Here is a 21,437-nt window from a genome sequence, read left to right on the forward strand (position 1 = left end):
TGTTGAAGCAAGCCACCTTCAAAACATAGTTTATGAAGCTGGTTTGCTTTAAACTAACCATACCTAAGTTTTCCCACAGTTTAGGGTTCAGATGACACAATTAGGACAGACCTGAACATGCCTTCTCACCTTCATGAGGAAGGAGTGAGAACTTTGGGGACGGTCAAAGGGTGGTGGTGGCAAAAGGTGGAGTGAGGATTCTGCCATGCATTAAAAAAAAAAAAAGGCCTTGGTGCTCCTTAAAATGATGGAATGTGATGATGCACCTTTATTCCCATGAACATTGTACAGACAAAAAGATAAATCGTGCAATTTAAGCAACTTTTGTGTTTGCTTTGTTTTGAATTTTGGTAGTCTTGAGGGGTGGAAAGAATTTACACATGCCACTGAGTCCCTACCCTGACCACTGCAAATCCTTCTAAAGCCCTCAGCCTTTTGAGATTTCACCAAGCAATTATCCACACACCTTTAAGCCTAACCGGTTCCTTCCGCCGCCAACACACTTAAAATGAAAGCTGAGGTTTTCAGGATATCCGCATGCAAAATTCCGCGCTTGAGCAGAGCTTTCACAGAGTTTGGTACGCTTGGTACCAACTTTGCTTAAAATCCTAAACCCTCTTATCTGGGAGAGAAAGCTCCGTTTATCTCGATGGGACTTACTTCTGAGTATATATATATATATCCAGCTGCCCCATGTTTCTGTTTTTAATTGTTAATACCTTTTAAAAACAGCGAACAGAAGTAACTGAAATATAAATAGAAGTAGTAATCATGAAGGCAACAGTGCATAAAGAAACATATTTATCACACCTTCAAATTAACATCTCCAGCCATCAAGGCTAGAAATGTAGTTTGGTTTTTTTTTAAAAAAGAGTGCTGATAGCTGATGGTCCACAGTAAGAGTCTCAGGGGTGCAGCAGACAGCTTGTGTCTGAGTCCTGATAAGTGAGAACAAGCCTGGAAGCAATGTAAAAAAACAACAACCACAATTCTGTCAGTCAAGTACATTTTTATGAAGTTCCTGTGCTCGGAAGCGTTAACTATCAGGCAAGTTTGGGGAGCCTGTTGGGCTCCAGCTCCCATTATCCCTAACCATTAGGCCGTGCTGTCTGTGGTTTAGGGAAGCTGCAGACTAACAAATGCCTTCAGGCCACAGGGGTCCCATCCTGGCTGTGAGAGATACCTTAGTGCACAGGCCGGTGTGGTGCCGGCACCAAGGGAGTATGATTCAAGTTTGGGCATGTAAGATGAGGAGATATGTGAGCTTGTATGGGTGTTGGAGACAGCTAAGCCAGTCTTCTCTTCTCAGTGACGAACATGCCACCCAGTCGAAGGTTGCGAGTGAAAATGCACCCCGCTCAGCGAACCAATCCCCTCAGACAGTCGGAAGCTCAGGTATCGATAGCGGCATCGAGAGCACCTCAGATGGAATAAGGGACCTGCCGTCCATTGCTATCTCACTTTGCGGGGGACTTAGTGAGAACAAAGAAATATCTAAAGGTATGTAGAGAGCTTCTGCGCTTCTATTTATTATACTACCTCTTCGTTTTAGTACTTGGCTCCTCTTCTGGAAAACTAAACAGTGACCTCTTGTGGGTGTTGTACAGCAAGGCATGATGGAACTTTGGGCTGCGAACCCGCTGAACTTCAAATCAACACAGATCCCCCCCTTCAAGAATTCTGAGCATTGTTGTTTGACCCTCACACTGTTCCCAGAAACTCTTAGCAAACTACAATGCCCAGAATGCTCTTTGAGGGCGTTCGCAGCCACCACATCACAATGAATATTTACTCGGCAGTTAGGAACATAGGAACTTGCCTTGCGCTGAGTCAGGCCATTGTCTACACCAGCGTTTTCCAAACTTGTGTCTCCAGCTGTTTTTGGACTACAAATCCCATCATCCCTAGCTAGCAGAACCAGTGGTCATGGATGATGGGAACTGTAGTCCAAAAAGGCGGCTGGAGACCCAAGTTTGGGAAAAACTGGTTACCCTAAATGGCAGCGGTCCTCCAGACCAGGAAACATTCCCAGCCTTGCCTGGATATGCCAAGGATTGAATTTAGGAGTTTCTGTATGCAAAGCAGATTCTCTACCGCTGAGCTATGTATGGCCGTTCCCAATTCAGGTAAAAACAATTTACATTGTCCCCTCCCTGCTGCACTCAACCCTTTGGGAATCAGCAAAATGCACGCCGCTTTATATCGCTTGCCATATTCGGCATTTGTACTGCCTTTAAAAATGCCATTTGTATCTACACTTTGAGGGGCATGGCTGCAAAAGGCGCAATGTGTTTCCTAACCATGTCTGATGAGTGCTAAGCTTGGGTGCATAGCTGCCTTCTGCTGCAGGCCAGCAAGCCCAGTTTCCCTTGAAATCCAATCTTGGACTGGGCATTGTGCATCATATGTCCTGCACAGTGAATGCACCTCTGCAGCAGTGTGACTTCTCAGACCATATACATCTGTATGCACTCTTCCTTCCCAAGAGGATTTGCACTTTTTAATTGCCTATCCTATGTCCCAGTCAGCACAACTGGTGGTCGGGGATGATGTTAGGAGTCCAAAAACATCTGGAGCAAAGGGAGTTATTCATAATAATAATAATAATAATAATAATAATAATTATCCTTGCCCTGGTAGATTGATAAATGGTTTAGTTTTACTTCCTACTGACGCTGCAGAAATGTGCTTGTCTGTCATCTGGCAGGCTGCAACCCTCTGCTTTGGAGCCACACTTGGCTCCAGGAATATAATAATAATAATAATAATAATAATAATAATAATAATAATAATAATAATAATAATAAATTTATTATTGGTACCCCACCCTTCTGGCTGGGTTTCCCCAGCCACTCTGGGCAGCTCCCAAGAAAGATTAAAAATACATTAAAATGTCACACATTAAAAACTTCCCTAAACTGGGATGCCTTCTGATGTCTTCTAAATGTCAGGTAGTTGTTTATCTCTTTGACATCTGATGGGAGGGCATTCCACAGGGCGGGCGCCACTACCGAGAAGGCCCTCTGCCTGGTTCCCTGTAGCTTTGCTTCTCGCAGTGAGGGAATCACCAGAAGTCCCTCAGCGCTGGATGTTGCTGGTTGGGTGGACCTGTCTTAAGGGGTGCAGTTATCCTTCTTTGGTCCCTTATTGCCTGCTATTCAAGCAGTAGTGAGGGGGCCAGCTCTGCCATATATCCCATCACTACCCACGTCTCATGAATTCTTTCCTCCCCCTCCCTCCTCTCCTGACAGAAAAGTTCTTAGAACAAGAAGTAAGTTATCAGCAGTTTGTGGACAATCCTGCTATTATCGACGACCCTAACCTTGTGGTGAAGATTGGAAGCAAGTAAGTATAACTCAGCAGAGTTATAACGAATTAAAACAACAGATGAGAGTATTTGAAGCTATTTCCATAGCTCATAAAATCGTAGAGTTTTGGAAGGGAGCCCAAGGATCATCCGATCTAGCCCCCTGTATTGCAGCTGTCCCATAGGGGGATTGAACCTGCAACCTTGGCGTTATCAGTGTCATGCTCTAACCAACTGAGCTGTAGCCATACAGGGGCTTCTCCAGAGCAGTGAATCAGTACATTACCCATCTTGCTCTCAGTCTTACAGATCAGTCCCAGTGCAGATGTAACTCAGTGCCACTGCACTAACCTGATGGTATGATGATGATGATGTTTGTACCCTACTTATCTGACTAGGTTTCCCCAGCCACTCTGGCTGGCTTCTAACATATATAATAACACAATAAAACATTCAACATTATTAAAAAAATCATTCCCTGTAAAGGGCTGCCTTCAGACGTATTCTAAAAGCTGTATAGTTACTTAGCTCCTTGACATCTGAGAAGTTGTGCCTTGAGGCATGTTGTTATGTACTCAGTTGAATAGGATCCAGAAGGCAGCAGTCTGATTGGTCCTAGAACAATAGGGTTCAGAATGCAGCAGTCTGATTGGTCCACAGGAGCCACCCAATCCAGCTCCAGGTGGAAGTGAATCCGCAACCTGATTGGCCTACAGGTGAATCCCGGAATTAGCCAGTCACGTGGGGCCCATTGTGTAAATAATGTATATAAAGCAGACATTCTGGGGGAACTTCCATTCCTCCTCACTACCATGAGCTGAATAAAGAGCATGAAATCTACTCTCGACTCCGAGTATATTTCACATGTGTTGATATTGGGCAGATAGTTTCAATAATGGTGCATCAAATTGTTTTTGACCTAGGTACTACAACTGGACTACAGCAGCTCCTCTTCTGCTGGCGATGCAAGCATTCCAGAAACCTTTGCCAAAGGTGAGATTGACCCTGGAAGCCTTTTGGGGGAAAGAAATACAGGCCACCATGCCCAAGGATATAGCAAAAAATCAGAGGGAGGAGCCCATAGGCACTTGGGCAGTGCTGGCTACCATCCATGAATCATGCTTTTACGTGTCTGTGCTTCCCAAGCCTCAACACACTTTGGGGCATATGGCCTTGCTTCTTTCTTTTTCTCCTAGTCTTCCTATTCCTGGGACTGGGATGGGAGAAGAGTTTCTAAGCTGTGTATGTTCTGATTGAGAAACTTTAAGAACCCTTGCAAAGAGAGTTGTAATTTCAGTTATGTGTGCCAACTCCCCCCAGCTCATGTGGTCTAAAATGGTCCTCAGCTTCATGCATATCAGTGGTTATATTACCTTGGTCACTGTTGGGGCTACGAACCAACATTTTCTAGACTTTGGCTGAGGATGCGCTTGTGACTTCATGAATCTGACTTGTATTCAAACTGCAAACCTTTAGGAACGAACAGTTCATCTCAACAATTGAACTTCTTTTTGCAAGCAGGCAAGCTTCATAAGTTCTCATTTGTTGTATTGATTTCAGTGGCTCTTGAGAACTGTGTGCTAAGGCTGAACTTTGAGAGTTGGGCTGTAAGCCTTCCTTTGATCCCAATGTCCTCTGCTGGAGGACAGAAAGATTAGAGTATAGCATCCCTCGTGTAAAATAGCTATTAAAGAGTAACTCCAACTTGAAAGTGCAATGCTGGATACATTTATATTTGGCTACGGACCTCTCTGCTTGTTGACAGCCGAACCAGCGCTGTTGCAGTTTGATATTAACCTGCAGCTAGGCCAAAACAACTCTTGATCTGTTTAGCATTTGATGAACTGATGGGACTCAGTGACACACATCTCTCTTGCCTCTCGAGGGATGACAGAGACACACTTTAGAGATATCCACAGATAGATCAATAAAATTCAAATCTATCAATTCTAGCAAAGGGTTCAGGGTTCCACAGTGCTGTAGCCAAACCAGGTCTTAAAGAAATCAGAGACCATTGGCTGGAACTATATATAGCTACCTGCTATCACCAGTGCTGATTTAGGATTATTTGGAACCATGTCTGAATCACATTTTGGAGCATTCTTTTTGCCACATTCTCCCCTGCGCCATTGCTCACACAGGTCCAGTTCACACATGCATGTAAATAACCCAACTTTGCGGCATTTTTGTTGTTGTAAACTTTGGCATCAGAATATGAAAATACTCTCTTGGAAGGCATTAGCATTTGAAGCAATGTAAGGGGACGGCGTTTCCGTGTGCTGCTCTGGTTCGCCAGAAGCGGCTTAGTCTTGCTGGCCACATGACCCGGAAGCTGTACACCGGCTCCCTCGGCCAGTAAAGCAAGATGTGCGCCGCAACCCCAGAGTCGGCCACGACTGGACCTAATGGTCAGGGGTCCCTTTACCTTTAAGGGGACCTGAAAGCCCCCCCCCCCGTTGCTTTATCTGTAATGGCCCAGTTGTGCATGCATATCATTGTTTATGGCTGCAGTCATCAAGTACCAAATGCTCCTGTGTGGATCAGCACAGATACTCTTTTTTTCAGAATTTATCCAAGTGAGTTTGAATAGGTTGGGCTTGCTTTAATTGCTGTCAATCCTGACATAAGGCCACGTGGAGAGAATAGGCACTGAACTTGCATATTTGTTTGTAGGATAAAACAAATTCTGCACTTAGGAATTTTTTTTTGCTGTCCAACATGTTAAGGAAATAAACTTCCTCACCCTCATCAAGAAGCAACTAGTGGCTATTTTGGTGCTGAATGTTTTATTATATTATACCTCTTAGCCTGTACTCTCCTGAATTGCTTTCAAGAGACACTAAACCAACCATCCTGCTTAGTTTCATTATTATTTACTGGGGACAGCTAACCATCTTGCCTATCCGTGTTTCTTACCAGCAGAAACCCTTTATGATTTTTACTAAACAGCTGTGAAGTAGAGACTTCTTTCTCCCCACTCTCCTAAACATTATACTAATGGCTTATTATGCTTTTGTTTTGTTTTGTTTCGTTCCCATTTTCTCTTCTTCTTTTTTAAAATTTTGTAAGTGTTCTTGTTTAAGTTACTTCCGTACAGTTCTGGATACCATTAGGTTTTGCTTTGACAAGATTTGTGGTCCACAGATAGTATGTTTCCTTTTACTCTCTTTGCTTGAGTTTTAAATTGCGTGTGGTTTGTCGTTTTTTTCTATATAAAATATATATTTTCGTTTGCATGAGTTAGATTACTTTTTGTTCCGTTCCATTATTTATGTTACCATCCATTTATCACAGGCCACTGTGGATTCTATAATGAGGGATAAGATGCCAAAAAAAGGTGGAAGATGGTGGTTTTCATGGCGAGGGAGGAATAGCTCTATCAAAGAGGTAAGTTCGGAAACTAGATGGACCGAATTTCCCCCCAGGTTAGAAAACCATATATATGGGGCTGTGTAGTGCCTGATAACCAAAAGTTTGTATTTTTGACTTTGTTCCTAAGCAACCCAAATTTAGCAGAAAGAAGAGTTGAATTCTGTAACCTGCAAACTTCGTGAAGAATTTGTGGGGCGTTTTCGATAAAATTATCTTACCCTTTTTGACATTTTGCTTAATTTATTTTGCTCCTGCTCATATGAGGAGGGGTTAAGTAACAATGCAGTGCACTGAGACCTTGAACATTGAAACCTTCAGACCTGGCTGAGGGCATTTCATCCGATGTTGCCTGCAGACGTTTAATTATATTCTTGCAACAATAAGGGCTAGAAACTTGTTTTGAAAACAAAAGTGGAGGTTTCCAGGATGCTGAATTCTGTGCCCGATATTGCACTTGGTGGTCCGTCCGTCCCCGCATCAGCACAGCATGCGCACAGCCCTGCATATATATGCGCTCAAGTAGTGTTCTCAAGCCACTATCTAAGAACCTAAGGATTGCCCTGCTGTTTGGGGGGAAAGGCCTGTGGAGCTGAGCATTATGTCTCTGAGAGTGTTCAGCCTGATGCCGTCAGCAAGCTTTCAGGCAAGCCATGCTGGTGATGGGCACCCCTTCTTCGTACCTACCCTATATGACAGATTGAACACGATTGCTACTTGAACATTTGGCTGCCTTATCTGACGACCATGGGTGGACCTATCCTCCATCAAGTGTCTAAGAGCTGTGGTCTGCCAGTAGCTATTAGCCATAACAACTGGTGCTTCCTCTAGGAGCAGGAGCAGCCAGTTGCTGGAAGGCACTGCCGCCCTCCCAACGGTGGTGTTGTTGCCACTTACCAGGGCAGTAAACACACAAGATGTAACCAGCTGTACGTTTGAAAAAATAATATATACACTTCAATAATATATACACTTCACTGGGAAGACCCAGTGGATCAGTTCATTCTCTAATCAATTTATGCATAAGGTCCATATATGTGAAAGTGTCTATTCCACCTGTCTGTTCATAGAGTCCAACAATCCACATGAAAGGTTGTTACAGTTCCACAGAATCCTTTCACAGAGTCTAAGACAAAGATTTCCTGAATATTAGCCTTGTTTCGCTGTCCTGGGCTTCATCAGTAGTACAAACATATATGATATCACAGGACAGTGGATCGTATAGCATAGTAGTAGCTGCCTTAGTAGTAGTAGCTGCCTCTTATAGCATAATAGTAGCTGCCTTAGTAGTAGTAAAGGTAAAGGTAAAGGTACCCCTGCCCGTACGGGCCAGTCGTGTCCGACTCTAGGGTTGTGCGCCCATCTCACTTAAGAGGCCGGGGGCCAGAGCTGTCCAGAGACACTTCCGGGTCACGTGGCCAGCGTGACATCGCTGCTCTGGTGAGCCAGCACCAGCGCAGCACACGGAAACGCCGTTTACCTTCCCGCTATAAAGCGGTACCTATTTATCTACTTGCACCCGGGGGTGCTTTCGAACTGCTAGGTGGGCAGGAGCTGGGACCGAAAGACGGGAGCTCACCCCGCCGCGGGGATTTGAACCGCCGACCATACGATCGGCAAGTCCAAGGCACTGAGGTTTTACGCAGAGCGCCACCCGCGTCCCCTTTAGTAGTGGTAGCTGCCTCTTATAGCATAGTAGTAGCTGTCTTAGTCTATGAACACACAGGTGGAATAGACACTTTCACATATATGGACCTTATGCATAAACCGATTAGAGAATGAACTGATCCACTGGGTCTTCTACCTTTTTCGTTGAACTTTATGAGCTACTTCTGTTGAAATCTACAATTCAATACAATGAATAGTATATGTTATTTTTTCAAATGTACAGCCGGTTACGTCTTGTGTGTTTATTGAATGTTTCACGTCACCAGAGATTTGTTGTTGTTTTGCGCACTTACCAGGGCAGGGCAGAGTGAGGTTGGGACTGCACAGCCAAACTCTTGTGGCGCTGGATTGGCCCTGCTGGTGTGCCTCTGCACCTCCTTGTTCCTGCCTCATCTTGGTAAGCAGTGGTGATGCTGCTGCTGTCAGGGAGCAATGCCACGACCCAACCCACCATACTGTCTGCTCCTGCGTTTTGAGTACTGCAAACATGCAATTCACTGAGATCAGCAGGATAGAACAGAGCAGGCTCAGCGATAAGAGTAGGCCTTGCTGTTGGTTCACCCTTGATGTTCCTCCTATCTGCTTGGAAGTCAGGGAGGTGGTGAGCTGCAGTTTCCCTCTTCCATGCACCTGGGTGGTTCTACCGTAACTGCGTGTGTAATTTTCAGAGCCGGCTCTGTTCTTCACCTTCTTAATGTTTTGCCTGCAGGAAACGAAGCCTGTGCCAGGTCTGAGTGGAAACGAAGAGTCGAACATTCAAGACAGGTATCAAATCGTTTCTGTCCTGCTTTTCAACTTATGTAGTGCTTTAGAAGTTTTGCTTCATTTGCCTTCTCATTAATAGCAGCAACTTACTACATTTATATGGCCTATATGCATTTGCTCAGACAGTCCTGTGAGGTAAGTTAGGCCCCATGAATTTCGAAGCTGAGTTGGGATGTGGGTCTAGTTCTCCCATGTTTGTGTGTGTGAGAGAAATGACCAATAAGAGCTGGTGTGCAGATTCCGAATAATAATAATAAACATGATACCTTACTTCTGTTTTAACTGTACCACTTCAGATTGCAGGTGTGAATGTGAAGGAAAATTGCACCAGGAGGAGGGGTCAGGGCTAGAATTTCTGACCCCAGTGTTCTTTCTTTCTTTCTTTCTTTCTTTCTTTCTTTCTTTCTTTCTTTCTTTGGAGTTTTTCTTCATGGGAGAGACATTAGCTTCCAACATATCACACTGTTATTCTGAATGTGTAGGTACAACTGTGTGTGTGTTTATTTGTGTGCATGATTGGCAGGATGTGTCACAATTCTTTTATTTAAGGAACCCTCCTCAAGTCAATATTATGAATATGATGGCGTGCCACTGGGGTAGGGTGACTGGAGAGACCTGGTTTTAAATCCCTGCTTAACACTGGGGGGCCTCAGGCCTCTCCCTCTCCCTCCCTCCCTCTCTTTCTCTCTCTCTCTGCCTAGTCTACCCCACAGGGTCGTTGTGAAGATAAAACAGAGAGGAAGAGAATAATAACCCTGAATGTTGCCCTGAACTCTTTGGAGGGAGGAAGGTGTACAATTGTAATAAACAAAATAAAAAGTAATAAATGTGTGTGTATACACACACACACACACACACACACACATATATATATATATATATATATATATATATATATATATATATATATAATGTGCCTGTGTATGATGTTTCAGAATCAAAGACGAGTCTTCTTCAAGTGATGAAGACCCTAGAGCTTCAAGTCAACCCTTTGCATCATCAGCAAACCCTGGTCATCTTCCATTATTGTCTGGAGTGGGTTACAAAAAGACCCTTCGACTCAGTTCAGAGCAGCTGGTAAGTTACGTTCACATCAACTTTTCACCCCACCTATAGAAATTAAGACACTGGGTGAAGGACAATGAATCTGTTTTTGAGTGTTGTTAAAGAAAGTTTCCCTTAATGAAGTGGTTGATATAAGAGAACAAGGGGTACCATAAAAGCCCAGGAAGGTGTAACCCAACCAGTATATTGACTGACATTTAAAATTAATAAGAAGATTGGTATTTTTATTTTTTAAAAAACAAAATTTCCATACTGCTTAATTGTGAAAACATCTAAGTGGTTTACATAGCAGCTTGTTGTTGTTGTTGAGCCTGGTGGTTTTTTTTTCTTGTTTTACCTGCTTTGCACATTCCAGGCCATTGGCTATACAGCAGAATTCCTTATTACCCTGACTGTAATTCTGCTTCCTTGTTCAGTAATGCAAGAGAAGGGACTTAAATGTGTGTGACTAAAGCGATTTACTGCCAGACCTTTAAGAACTGTGCTTTAATAATATTCCGAGCCATCTGGTTTGTCGACGAGCAAATCTTGAAATCCGGGTTTTGGTTTTGTTTGTGCTTTTTTTCGACAGAAAAGCCTGAATCTTAAGAATGGCCCCAACGATGTGATTTTCAGTGTTACAACACAGTACCAAGGGACGTGCCGCTGTGAAGGCACCATCTACTTGTGGAACTGGGATGACAAGGTCATTATTTCTGACATTGATGGCACAATTACGAGGTGAGCGCTTTGCAAGGCACGCAGTATGCCAAGTTCCCCTTCAGGGAAAACTGTTTTGCCTGCTTCATCAGAAAGTTTGAAATAGCAGCGTGGAAAATAATGGGAGACCCTTGCAATACTCTCTTTGCACTGGGGCCATTTTTTAAAACTGTTGAATTCAAGTTGCCCAAAAGGAGAGTTCAGCTAAACAGGAGGAAGAACTTTCTGGCAATAAGAGCTGCTCGATAGTGGAACTAACTCCCCTGGAGAGCATTAGACTCTCTTTTGTTGGAGGTTTATAAGAGGTTGGATGGCCATTTATCATGGATGCTTTAGTTGAGATTCCTGCATTGCTTAGGGTCCCTTCCAATTCCAGGACTCTTGCCCATTCTTGGTGGCCCAGTCCAAGCTGATATGCCATGCCAAGCTGATGACTGGACCAATCTCCCATCTGCTTCCACCACGTGACGCAACAGCAACACTCAAAAGTCATAATGCCAATCCGATAGAGAGGCATAAACCTTTATGCTTTCTTGTGTTTCTGGTTGGTGCTTGTGAACTATGGGAGATATGGAGGCTGGTATAGACTGCAGATTGCAGTGAGCCCTAGGTAGCAGTTTCCTTTGTTGCTTATTGCTTCTCCATTCTCTGATTTTGCTTTGCTTGTTTTTAAATGTTTAATATTCATTTTAAAATGTTCTGCTTTTGTTTTCTTATTGAGTTAATCTTATGTCCATCTCATCCGATTTTAAGACACACAGATTTTTGTAGGCAAGAATCAGTAATAATGCTGGTGATGCAAGTTGATCCATAGGAGAGCCATTTCAGTATAGTGGTTAGTGTGTTGGATTAGTTGGACCTGGGAGATGAGGGTGCAAATCATCCATGAAGCTCACCGGGTGACCTTGGGCTAGCGACTGTTTCTGAGCCTAATCTGTCTCACAAGATTGTTGTGACGATAAAAAGGGGAGGGGGAGATGTATGTATCCTACATGGAGCTCCTTGGAGTAAACATGGAACAGAAATGAAATAATGATGATGATAATAATAATAATTAATAAAGTGTTTGTGTTGATTCCAATGCTACTCTAAAGTCAAAGAGGGATAAAATGGTTTTCTCTTTTAAGAGTTCTTTGAAAAAGATCACAGAAGAATTTACACCGAAAGGCAAGACTGAAACAGTGTTAATAAGTAACAAATAATAATTTCTTCTAGTCTATTCAATCAATCAATCAATCAATCAATCAATCCTCTCTTTTTCCAGGTCAGATACTTTAGGTCATATTTTGCCCACTCTTGGCAAAGATTGGACACATCAAGGGATTGCCAAATTGTACCATAAAGTGAGCCAGTGAGTATTATTGGGTTGTACAGACATACCTTGCTTCACATTGCGGTTTTTTAAATCTAGAATTTATATAAACAGCATCATCAAAAAGCTGCCCAAAGCGGAGTATGAATAGAAAACACTGCTAAAAACCATAAATGAAATGAAAATAGCCGTCCATAAAGCCATCGTAATTAAAACCGAAGATAACATCTATAAAACTTTAAATAACAAATATAGGTGACTGAATCATGTGTCTGGAAAGGCTTGCTGAAAGATAAAGGTTTTCAGTAGGTGTCTAAAATGAAACAGTGTGAGTGTGTATGCGAGGGGCGGGGGTGTTCATCTGCCCCTTACAAAATCCCTCCCATTTTCTGTTCTTGTATTCAGGGAGCTGATTTCACTCTGCCTATCAGATCAGTCAATTCCTCACTTGACTTTCAGTCAGTTCCCTCTTTGGTGGTGGTTCGTAGGTCTAGTCTGCTTCAACATCCTATCATCCTTTGGCTTTCAGAGTCATTTTCTCTCTCATACACATGACATGCATTGAACCTTGCTTTGGCTCCCCAAGTCCTATCCTTCCCCTGTATCTGCGCCACCTCACAAAGCTAAATCATTGGCAATTTGCTGCCAATGAACGGTGCCCTAAAACCTGCTGCTTGAGGCAGTTGTTCACCTGGCCCAGTGACAGAGCCATCTCTGTCCCCTTGTTCCATGCAAAGTTTTTATGGAAATCAGTTGTGCTAAACACCGTCATATTGGAACATAGGACTGCAGCCTTAGTGGCTCTGAATGCTTATATCTTATGGCTGGACCGGTGTAATGGAAGGAAATGCTATATTCCATAATACAATTTATCAAATACATGGGAGATATTAAAAGGCAATATCAGCTTACATGCTTAAAGTTGATTCTGGATAGTGTGTTTCTGATGACGATGGCAACTGTTTTCTTTTTTTGAAACAGAAATGGGTATAAGTTCCTATACTGTTCTGCACGTGCGATAGGAATGGCAGATATGACCCGAGGATACTTGCACTGGGTTAACGAGCGAGGAACGGTGCTGCCTCAAGGCCCTGTATTGCTGAGTCCCAGCAGCTTGTTCTCAGCTTTCCACAGGTAAGAGAACACGGAATCTCGCCATTCCATAAATTTCACTGGGTTCACGGTTGCCTGGCTTGCTAGTTGTTGGGGTTGCTTATTTGTCCGAAATATTTTCTGAGCTTCAGCTGTAAGGATCCCACATCTTTATTGCAAGATGAGACTTGAGTGGGCCAAACCATATCTGCTAGTTATTTATAAGGGTGTGCTCAAAATGGATTTTGTGGTTGCGTCAATGATGCTATTTCCTTAGAATGCAGAGGCTTGCATAAAATGCACAAAAACGGTTTACACGTGTGACATAGGGTTATTTTCGGTCCTCGATCACAGTCCAACAGAGTACAATTAAATCCTTTAATGTGAGTGGGTAAATTAGGCACATGCTTAACTCTTTTTAAGTTAAATCAATCAGACTAAAGAGGTGAACGTTGGCTATTTTATTTGCGCCTCATCTTTAACCACGTCACTTAGGTTTGGAAGCTTCCATTTTTTAAAACAAGGAACCATGAGAATCTTTACAATTCTTTTTGGGGGAATCTGAAGTTCAGTCAGTTAAAATGTTGTGTTGCATTGATAAAGCACTTCTAAAACACTTCTGTTTTTGTGTGTGATGGTTTATTTCAGGGAAGTAATAGAGAAGAAGCCAGAGAAGTTTAAAGTTCAGTGCCTAACGGACATCAAAAACTTGTTTCATCCCAACACAGAACCGTTTTACGCTGCTTTTGGCAATAGGCCTGCTGTAAGTACCTTTGTGATACTATTATTTTATGAAGACTTGTCCAAAGAGGAGCTTCTGCAGATAATGTTTGGGGTTCATGCTGTAGTTCCAAGCTACTTGCAATAGCATGTTACTTCTATGTGGTTTTGTGAAACATTTCTTCAATCCATATCAATTGGTCAAGTTGATAGGAACGTGGAGATCTGCACAAACGTCTTATGGGATTGGCAGAAATGTCTTGCGGTTTGGTGGGTCTTGACTTTCCAGGTTATCCTCAGTCATCAAATTGATACTCCCACCAATTTGCATCACATTCATGCACATGGGGATTTAGCAAGCCCATGACTTGATCCTTCTCTGTTTTATCCCCACAACAACCCTGTGAAGTAAAACACATAAGCATTTTAGAAAGGTAAACTGTTTTCCATTTATACTGAGGGGAAACCTACCTTTTGCGTTTGTTGTTTCCCCCCGCAGGATGTGTATTCATACAAGCAAGTGGGAGTTTCACTAAACAGAATATTCACTGTTAATCCTAAAGGAGAGCTAATTCAAGAGCATGCAAAGACCAACATCTCATCGTGAGTATCAGTCCACTTGCTCCTAATGTGGAGTGGAGTTCTCTTTCTCTAAGCCCTTTGATGCTGGGCATTATAGTAGAAATTAACTAGACCGCCTTGAAATCACAGAATGGCAGAGTTAAGAGGGACCACGAGGGTCATCTAGTTCAGATTGTGATATTATCAAGATTTATTTCAGTTACGTGCTAGGTAATCACTCTGTGATTCAGTAGTTAAAAATGAGAAATTCCCAGTTTTCTTTATTTGAACAAAAAAGCTTGTTTTTCAGCACATTTGCAGCTGTTCCGTTGCATTTAAACTCCAAGGCAATCCTATGTTAGCTCAGCAGCGCTTCAGCAAATCGTACTGTCACACATCAGATTCAGAAACGGGATATATGACTGTGTGGGTCTGTTGTAATTTCCTTAATTAGTCTGTCTTAAAATGTGGATAAAATAGCTGTATTAATGCAGCCATGATATCAGCATATCCAATTTATTAGTCGGTGGTAATAATAAACTTTTTCTTTTTGTCCAGGTATGTGAGGCTCTGCGAAGTGGTAGATCACGTATTTCCCCTGTTGAAAAGAAGCCATTCTTCAGACTTCCCCTGTTCTGACACCTACAGTCAGTTCACATATTGGAGGGATCCGCTGCCACCTTTTGAAAACCAGGAGATGCATCCTCATGTGCCATAATAATCGGCTTCTGAACCTTCTCGGCAGCAGTTTGAGCGCTCTTCAGTGATGCACCAGGATTTTGCCATTTGGAGTTCACCCGGAGTTTGGGATGTAGTGAACATTTTGTTTAAATGTGCAGTTCAGAAATTTCTTTTTTTCTTTTTGTCCTGTAAAGTAACATTTCTGAATGTCACGCTCCCAGACCTCCTGCAACAGCAGGCTCAAGATACATGCCATATAGTCTTATTACAGAAGGGCATTTCTGAGTGCCTTGATGATGATGATGTGATTTCTAGAAAGCAATGGGTCTTCCTTTTTCCCATGCCTGCTTTTTTTGTGGGATGTGGTTCCAGTCTGAGGCATCACTTGGGGTCTTCCGGCCCCTAGTTTTCAGGTAGAGAAGGAAGAGAGAATTCGAAACCTCTGAACGGAAATGCCTGCTTTTACTAGAACCACCACCCTTTGATCCACAAAGTATGATACGATTCATTGAACTAAAGTCAATTGGTCTACACACTCTACAGCTAGTGTGTGTAGCACACAGCTATCGTCACTATTGCTGTACTAGCTTGAACTGGCCGAGTGTGTGGCTCCCAGTTCTATAATGCCAAACTGGATTTTAAACTTGAGGGTTGTTGCTTTTTGTTTTTAAAAAAGCTCTTGTGTGTTTGCATAAGAAACACTGCAGTGCAGCTCCCTTAAAATGAACAAAAGAAGGGGGTTAAGCGGCACTGAGTGCTGCCTGACGTGTGTGCATGTTGGCTAATCTGGATCAAGGCTATAATTTACAGTAAGAAAAGGATTGGGACTGGAGCTGCTGTTCTTATTTCACATCAAATTGTGCCTGAATTAAGGAGTGATTGGACATGCTGGTTGTTTTGCATTACAATACCCTTTCAGGTCATTTCATACGATACAATTGCTCAGATACCTTATGCACCCTTGAGCCAGCTGGGCATGACATACGTGCCTGTAAAACCGAGAGTAGACCCATTGAAATCAATGGTCTTAGAGGTTAGTCATGACTTTGTTGTTTGCCAATCAGTGTGTTTCCCAGCAAAATATACGGAGGTCTTTCCAGGTTGCTGCTTCTATGTGTGTTCGCCACGAAAACGGGTTCCATTGAAATGCATATGTACCATTCTCGGCAGGTACACGGTACATTGGTTTCCGTCCATAACTGCGATAAAGAAAAAAGCATTTTCAGAAGTGGCCTTTATTTGCTTGATAAACTTCAAGGGAGCTGTGTTGCTGGGCCAACACTCCCCCCCCCCATTTGCACTATCTGTAGCTGTGATTGATGTGCACTCCTTTGTTGAATGGGGAAGGAGAAGGATTTCTCTTGCTATGGTTCTCTCCCCACAACTTTAATATAATTTGAGTGCCATATAATATTACCAGCTGTCACCGGGAGTTTTCTTTTTATGTTTCATCTTATGTTTTTTCCTTCTCTGCATGATTGCAATAGGTCTTGGTTGCGCCTAATTTTTTTTTTTGGGGGGGGGGTAGCTGATGGCATTTGACTGCCTTGAGATTTAATGGTATGCATTACAAGTGAATGTTCCAGGTAATTTTTATTTTATTTTTCAGAGAAGCTGCTTTTTATAAGTTGCCTGCCTTCGTTGAAAACACAGGCTTCCACTTGCCATATGCCAAATAATACTAAAGCAAAACAACAAAAAAGAATGTTTTTTTTTTTAAAAAAAAGTTGCATTGTTTTAAATGATATTTATTTAATCAGGTCATTGGCCTGATTCAGCGGGCTCTTCTTGTGTCCTTAGGGGGTATTATCTGATGACAGGCCAGGCGTGATGATGCCAGATCTGTGGGTTGCTCTCGGATCTCTTTAAATTCAGGGTTTGGGGGGCGATTTAAAATGAAATTGCAGGCAAAAGAGCATTGCTGAATTCTTCCCCCGATTGTGCTTCCCCTCTGAAGCTGGTTTTCCCCAGCCATTTTTCTCCTGCTGTCCTTGGAGAGCAGAAGTACTGTAACCTTTTGCTGCCACCAGGAGAAAAGCAACTGGGAAGCAGCCATTTTGGAAGCCACCTTCAGATACACCCCACCCGCAGTTTCTTTTTAATTCAGCAGGTTCTCCATTCATTCGGACAGGTTGTACGGCCATAATATGTACAAAGAGCCTGAAATTGTCATCTCTGTATTCTGCCTTTTAAAAAGAAATATGTATTTCATGATTACAGTTTTAATAGGTCAACAGTAAAGAAAATGGTTTCCGTTGAGTCATAATGATTAAGTCACATTATTTTCTTCCTTTAGCATGTGCCCTTTTTTACATGTACTGCGTTATAGGGGGGTATGGTACCAGTAGTAACACTGGTGAGTTCGGGGCTTCGCCTGCTTGTGAAGAGAGGCTCTGGCAGACTGAGCGGACAAGACCAATTGTGGGTCCACTGGTCAAAACTGTGGTTTCTGCCTCTACTTCAGAGGGAAGTGAGGGGCAGATGGGTCTCATTAACCTGGGAAGATAGCTCATCTAGGAGAAGGAAAAAACTGGTCCTAAACCTCCATTGCCCTTGTGGGATAACTTTGGGAGAGTAAAAGGCTAAGAAGTACACCCTACACAAATCTGGAGTGGAGTCCCTAAGATTGCTCTGCTTTCCTTTGGACCACATCAGTGAGGTAGAAAGGGGGGTCCTGGCAGCCCAGGACTTTCCTACTCACTGCCCAGGCTTGGAAGTCAATCTGGTGCTGCTAATGTAACAATTTGACCACCCCTGGAGAGGCACACCATGGTCTCTCTCGAGGCAGTCGGATGCCAACTTTCAATGGAACTGATGTTCACCAGGATGGGTAACCTGTTCTGCTGGATTCAGTGACTTAGGCTGCAATTCTGTACCCTCTACCCTGGGAATAGGTTCCCTGAAGCCAGTGGGGCTTACTTCTGAGTAGATATGTATACGGTGCTGTTTGTTCCAGCTAACTTTAGCTGGAATTGGCTCCAAATGCTGCAATCCAGCACACAGTTAAATATATATAAATACAGTGGACGCTCGGGTTGTGAACGTGATCCGTGCGGGATGCACGTTCGCAACCTGCAGCATCCGTAACCCGCAGTGGCACATCTGCGCGGGATGTGATTCGGCGTTTCTGTGCATGCGCAAAGCACAATTTAGTGCTTCTGTGCATGCACGACCGCCGAAATCCGGAAGTAATCCGTTCTGGTACTTGTGGGTTTCGGCAGTCCATAACCTGAAAAAACGCAACCTGAAGCGTCTGTAACCTGAGGTATGACTGTATATATAAATAAATATGCCTTACTCTGTACTGGATTGCGGCCCTAGTCTCTCTTCTTCATATCAGCGGTACTTTTGCCATTGATAGTGAAAATGACATTGGCACCAGAGAGAAATTAGCACTGTGAAACTGCTCTTTCACAATTCCCACTAGAAACTCAGTGGAGTGACTTCACTTTGGCTTCAGTGGTCCCAGGTCCTGCCAAACAATTATCCTATGTTTACAGCACAACCTTATGCATATTTACTTGGACGTAAGTTCCACTGTGTTCAGTGAGGCTTACTTCCAGGTGTGTATATCAGATTGCAGGCTGCAGTGCAGTTCTATACATGTCTTATCTGAAGTAAGCTCCAGTACCCCCCCCCCCCGCAAAGTAAGTGTATAGGGTTGTAGCCTTAATTCTGTCAGACATGTAGCCCACATCTAGTTTTAGAATAGCCCCATGATTAAGGTGTATGCAGTTGTATGTATATATACAGATGGTGACCATTTTGCATGAAAGTTCTGTTCCTGGCCCCTGTCTGTGTTGGCGAAGCACCCATAAGTCCGCCTTGCCCCTGTTCTCCCCTCTTCTGGGTCCAAAAGGACCCATGTGCTGGAGGTCCTGTGTCAATTGGACAAATGCAAAATGGTATCCACCTGTATTTACAGAGTCTGGTCTCTGCTTACAAGACTGGACTTATAGTAGACACAGAGTCTTCCTTTGCTGGGGCAGGATGCTAAGTGCTTCCGAAGGAGTGTGCTTGCCTTTATTAAGTTTACTGGTCCTCCATGAGCCAAAGGGGCACAACACTCTGAGCTAAAGCAGCCACAAAATCCCCCTGATCGGCTGTTTGACTGGGAAGGAGAGGTGGGGCTGGCTAGGACACCTTTCCAAACGAGCAGAACTGTAGCATGAGAAAATAAAATACTCTTGTCACTGAAGTCTAAGCTGAAGAGGGCTTGTGCATACACAGCCCTTGTTTGCACATGGGGTCCCCTCCCTTTAATGGTGAGGTACATGCACGCAAGCCTGCTACTTTGTGCATCTTGCCCCGAGCTGTGGGAACTGGCTCAAGCGTTTTCTCTGTCATTCATGAAAATGCACCGATTCTCACAGAAGTGAATTTGGAGAATAATTGGGTGCACGTGCACGGCGACAAAAGCTTGGCAGTGCTGCATAGAGAAGTCCAGGCATTGATCCGATAAATAGTGGAAATTTAGGCTGTCAAATTTACCAGTTAAGCAACATGGTATACAATTTTTAGCTTCCAAATCTCTGGCGATATTTCATAAGCAGAAAACTTCAGCTTGGGAACCAAAAAAGCCATAGATAGACCATCTGCAAGGATAAGAGGTATCAGCTTTAGAGAGACCATTCTCCTGCTGCAGACGGACCCATTATATGCTGAACTGTAAAAATGGACTTGCCAATATTTGTTTTCCCAGTGGTTTAGAACAGACTGGGTGTGTAACCCAACCAGAGTTGAGCAATTCTGTACCACATTGCCTTTAACGGGCGAGTTTCGTGACTATCACAGATGAGTTCAGCTCAGCAGCACTTAACGTGGACACTGTGTGTGTGTATATCCTAGCTATTTAAGGAGGAGATTTTGAGTTTTGTAGTCACTTAACCCTTGACCTTATTTATAGACACTCTCACATGCCACAAAACGTTCATTTTTTGAGGACCCCAGTTGCCTTCCAGCTGACCTGGAACTGCTTGGGTCTGCCATGGTTGTAAGTGACAATAAATTATCTCCTCTAACAGCATTGGGGTTGTTACCTAATTGAAGCTGTGGATTTTCTTCAGGTTCATGTGAAACTATTTGCAGAGAATAAAGCTGTTACTAAGCCCTGTTACACATTTTGTTTCAAGTTACTTTTTAAAGTATATTTGAAGATCACTCTGCATATACCCCGTTGAATGCAATTGCATAGGGTATCTGCAAGGACTATTTCCTCAACTATTTTTGATGGTCATTGGGAATAATAGATGTAAGACTTTTTTAAAAGCTTTGTTCTAAGTTAAAGACGAAAAACATCAACAGGTACACAGTTTCTAAATAGTTTCACTTTGGCTGAGCTGTTCTTATGCACACATTTCAAACTGCATTGTTGAATTCCCAAAGAACAAAATAAACCTGGAATAGCTGAATTACTTCATATTCTTTCTGTGAAAGAAAAAGAAAACTGTTCACTTTGCTTTCAGTGTACTGGTGGTTTTCTGTTACAGAAAAACGTACCTTTTCTAATGCACTCTAAATGCAAAAATGCAAATCCAGTATATGCTCTGTTTGTATGTTTCCCCATCTTCTAAACTAGAATATGCCAGAAGTGTATCCTTGTTTATTTTCATACATTTAATGGCCATTTAGCTCCACAAGTGCTACATGAAATGAAGAATATCAGTGTGTTGAAAATTACAATGCTTGATGTAATTTGAGGGTCAGAGGAATGATTTTTTATTTTATTTTTTAAAAATATATATTTTAGGACTGTTAATGTTTCTGGAAACTATTTCCTCTGTATATGTATGCATCAGTGCAATAAATTAAAGAAAATAAGGTAACATCTCATTTTGGTGATGAGCTGAATGCAAAGTATATATATATTGTAATAAATGCAATCCAATTAAAATGTTTTGAAAATCCAGCTGCTGGGTGCAACTTGTTTTTTTTTTAATGCATACCAGACAGGATTCAGCCCAAGTTAATCACTTCACAGTCTTGAGTTCAGCAGGGAAGATTTTAGGCAGATACTTAAACCCCTTGAAATTGTCAGAAAGTAAACTCTGTGGTCCTAAGCATCTTTCCTCAGGCCCGGGGTGTGTGTTAAATGCAACCTTCTGCCTGACCTTTGAGACTCCCCTACATTGGCCACATCTCACCAGCCATGCTTTGCACCCTCCTTGAATATTTGTGTGTGATTGGAATGTGTCATTG

General features: G+C 42.8%; 1 protein-coding gene across 12 annotated transcripts in view; it reads left to right on the forward strand.

The window, feature by feature from the left end:
* The window catches only part of LPIN1 (lipin 1), an 83,266-nt gene extending 62,119 nt beyond the window's left edge, over positions 1-21,147 (forward strand). For 9 of the 12 annotated variants that reach the window (XM_083495549.1, XM_083495553.1, XM_083495554.1 and 6 more), the window contains 12 exons: positions 1,310-1,500; positions 3,252-3,345; positions 4,231-4,300; positions 6,602-6,694; positions 9,054-9,109; positions 10,045-10,186; positions 10,746-10,894; positions 12,138-12,224; positions 13,167-13,319; positions 13,926-14,040; positions 14,497-14,600; positions 15,117-21,147. In XM_083495549.1, the coding sequence (XP_083351675.1) occupies positions 1,310-1,500; positions 3,252-3,345; positions 4,231-4,300; positions 6,602-6,694; positions 9,054-9,109; positions 10,045-10,186; positions 10,746-10,894; positions 12,138-12,224; positions 13,167-13,319; positions 13,926-14,040; positions 14,497-14,600; positions 15,117-15,276 (1,414 nt within the window). In that variant the 3' untranslated portion in view covers positions 15,277-21,147. The remainder of the gene's footprint in view (positions 1-1,309; positions 1,501-3,251; positions 3,346-4,230; positions 4,301-6,601; positions 6,695-9,053; positions 9,110-10,044; positions 10,187-10,745; positions 10,895-12,137; positions 12,225-13,166; positions 13,320-13,925; positions 14,041-14,496; positions 14,601-15,116) is intronic. The other 3 variants (XR_014524061.1, XR_014524062.1, XR_014524063.1) reach the window with 1 other exon arrangement.
* The last annotated feature ends 290 nt before the right edge of the window (positions 21,148-21,437 follow it).

Source organism: Podarcis liolepis (assembly GCF_965112155.1).
Source record: "Podarcis liolepis genome assembly, chromosome: 3".
Taxonomy (NCBI): Eukaryota; Metazoa; Chordata; class Lepidosauria; order Squamata; family Lacertidae; genus Podarcis; species Podarcis liolepis.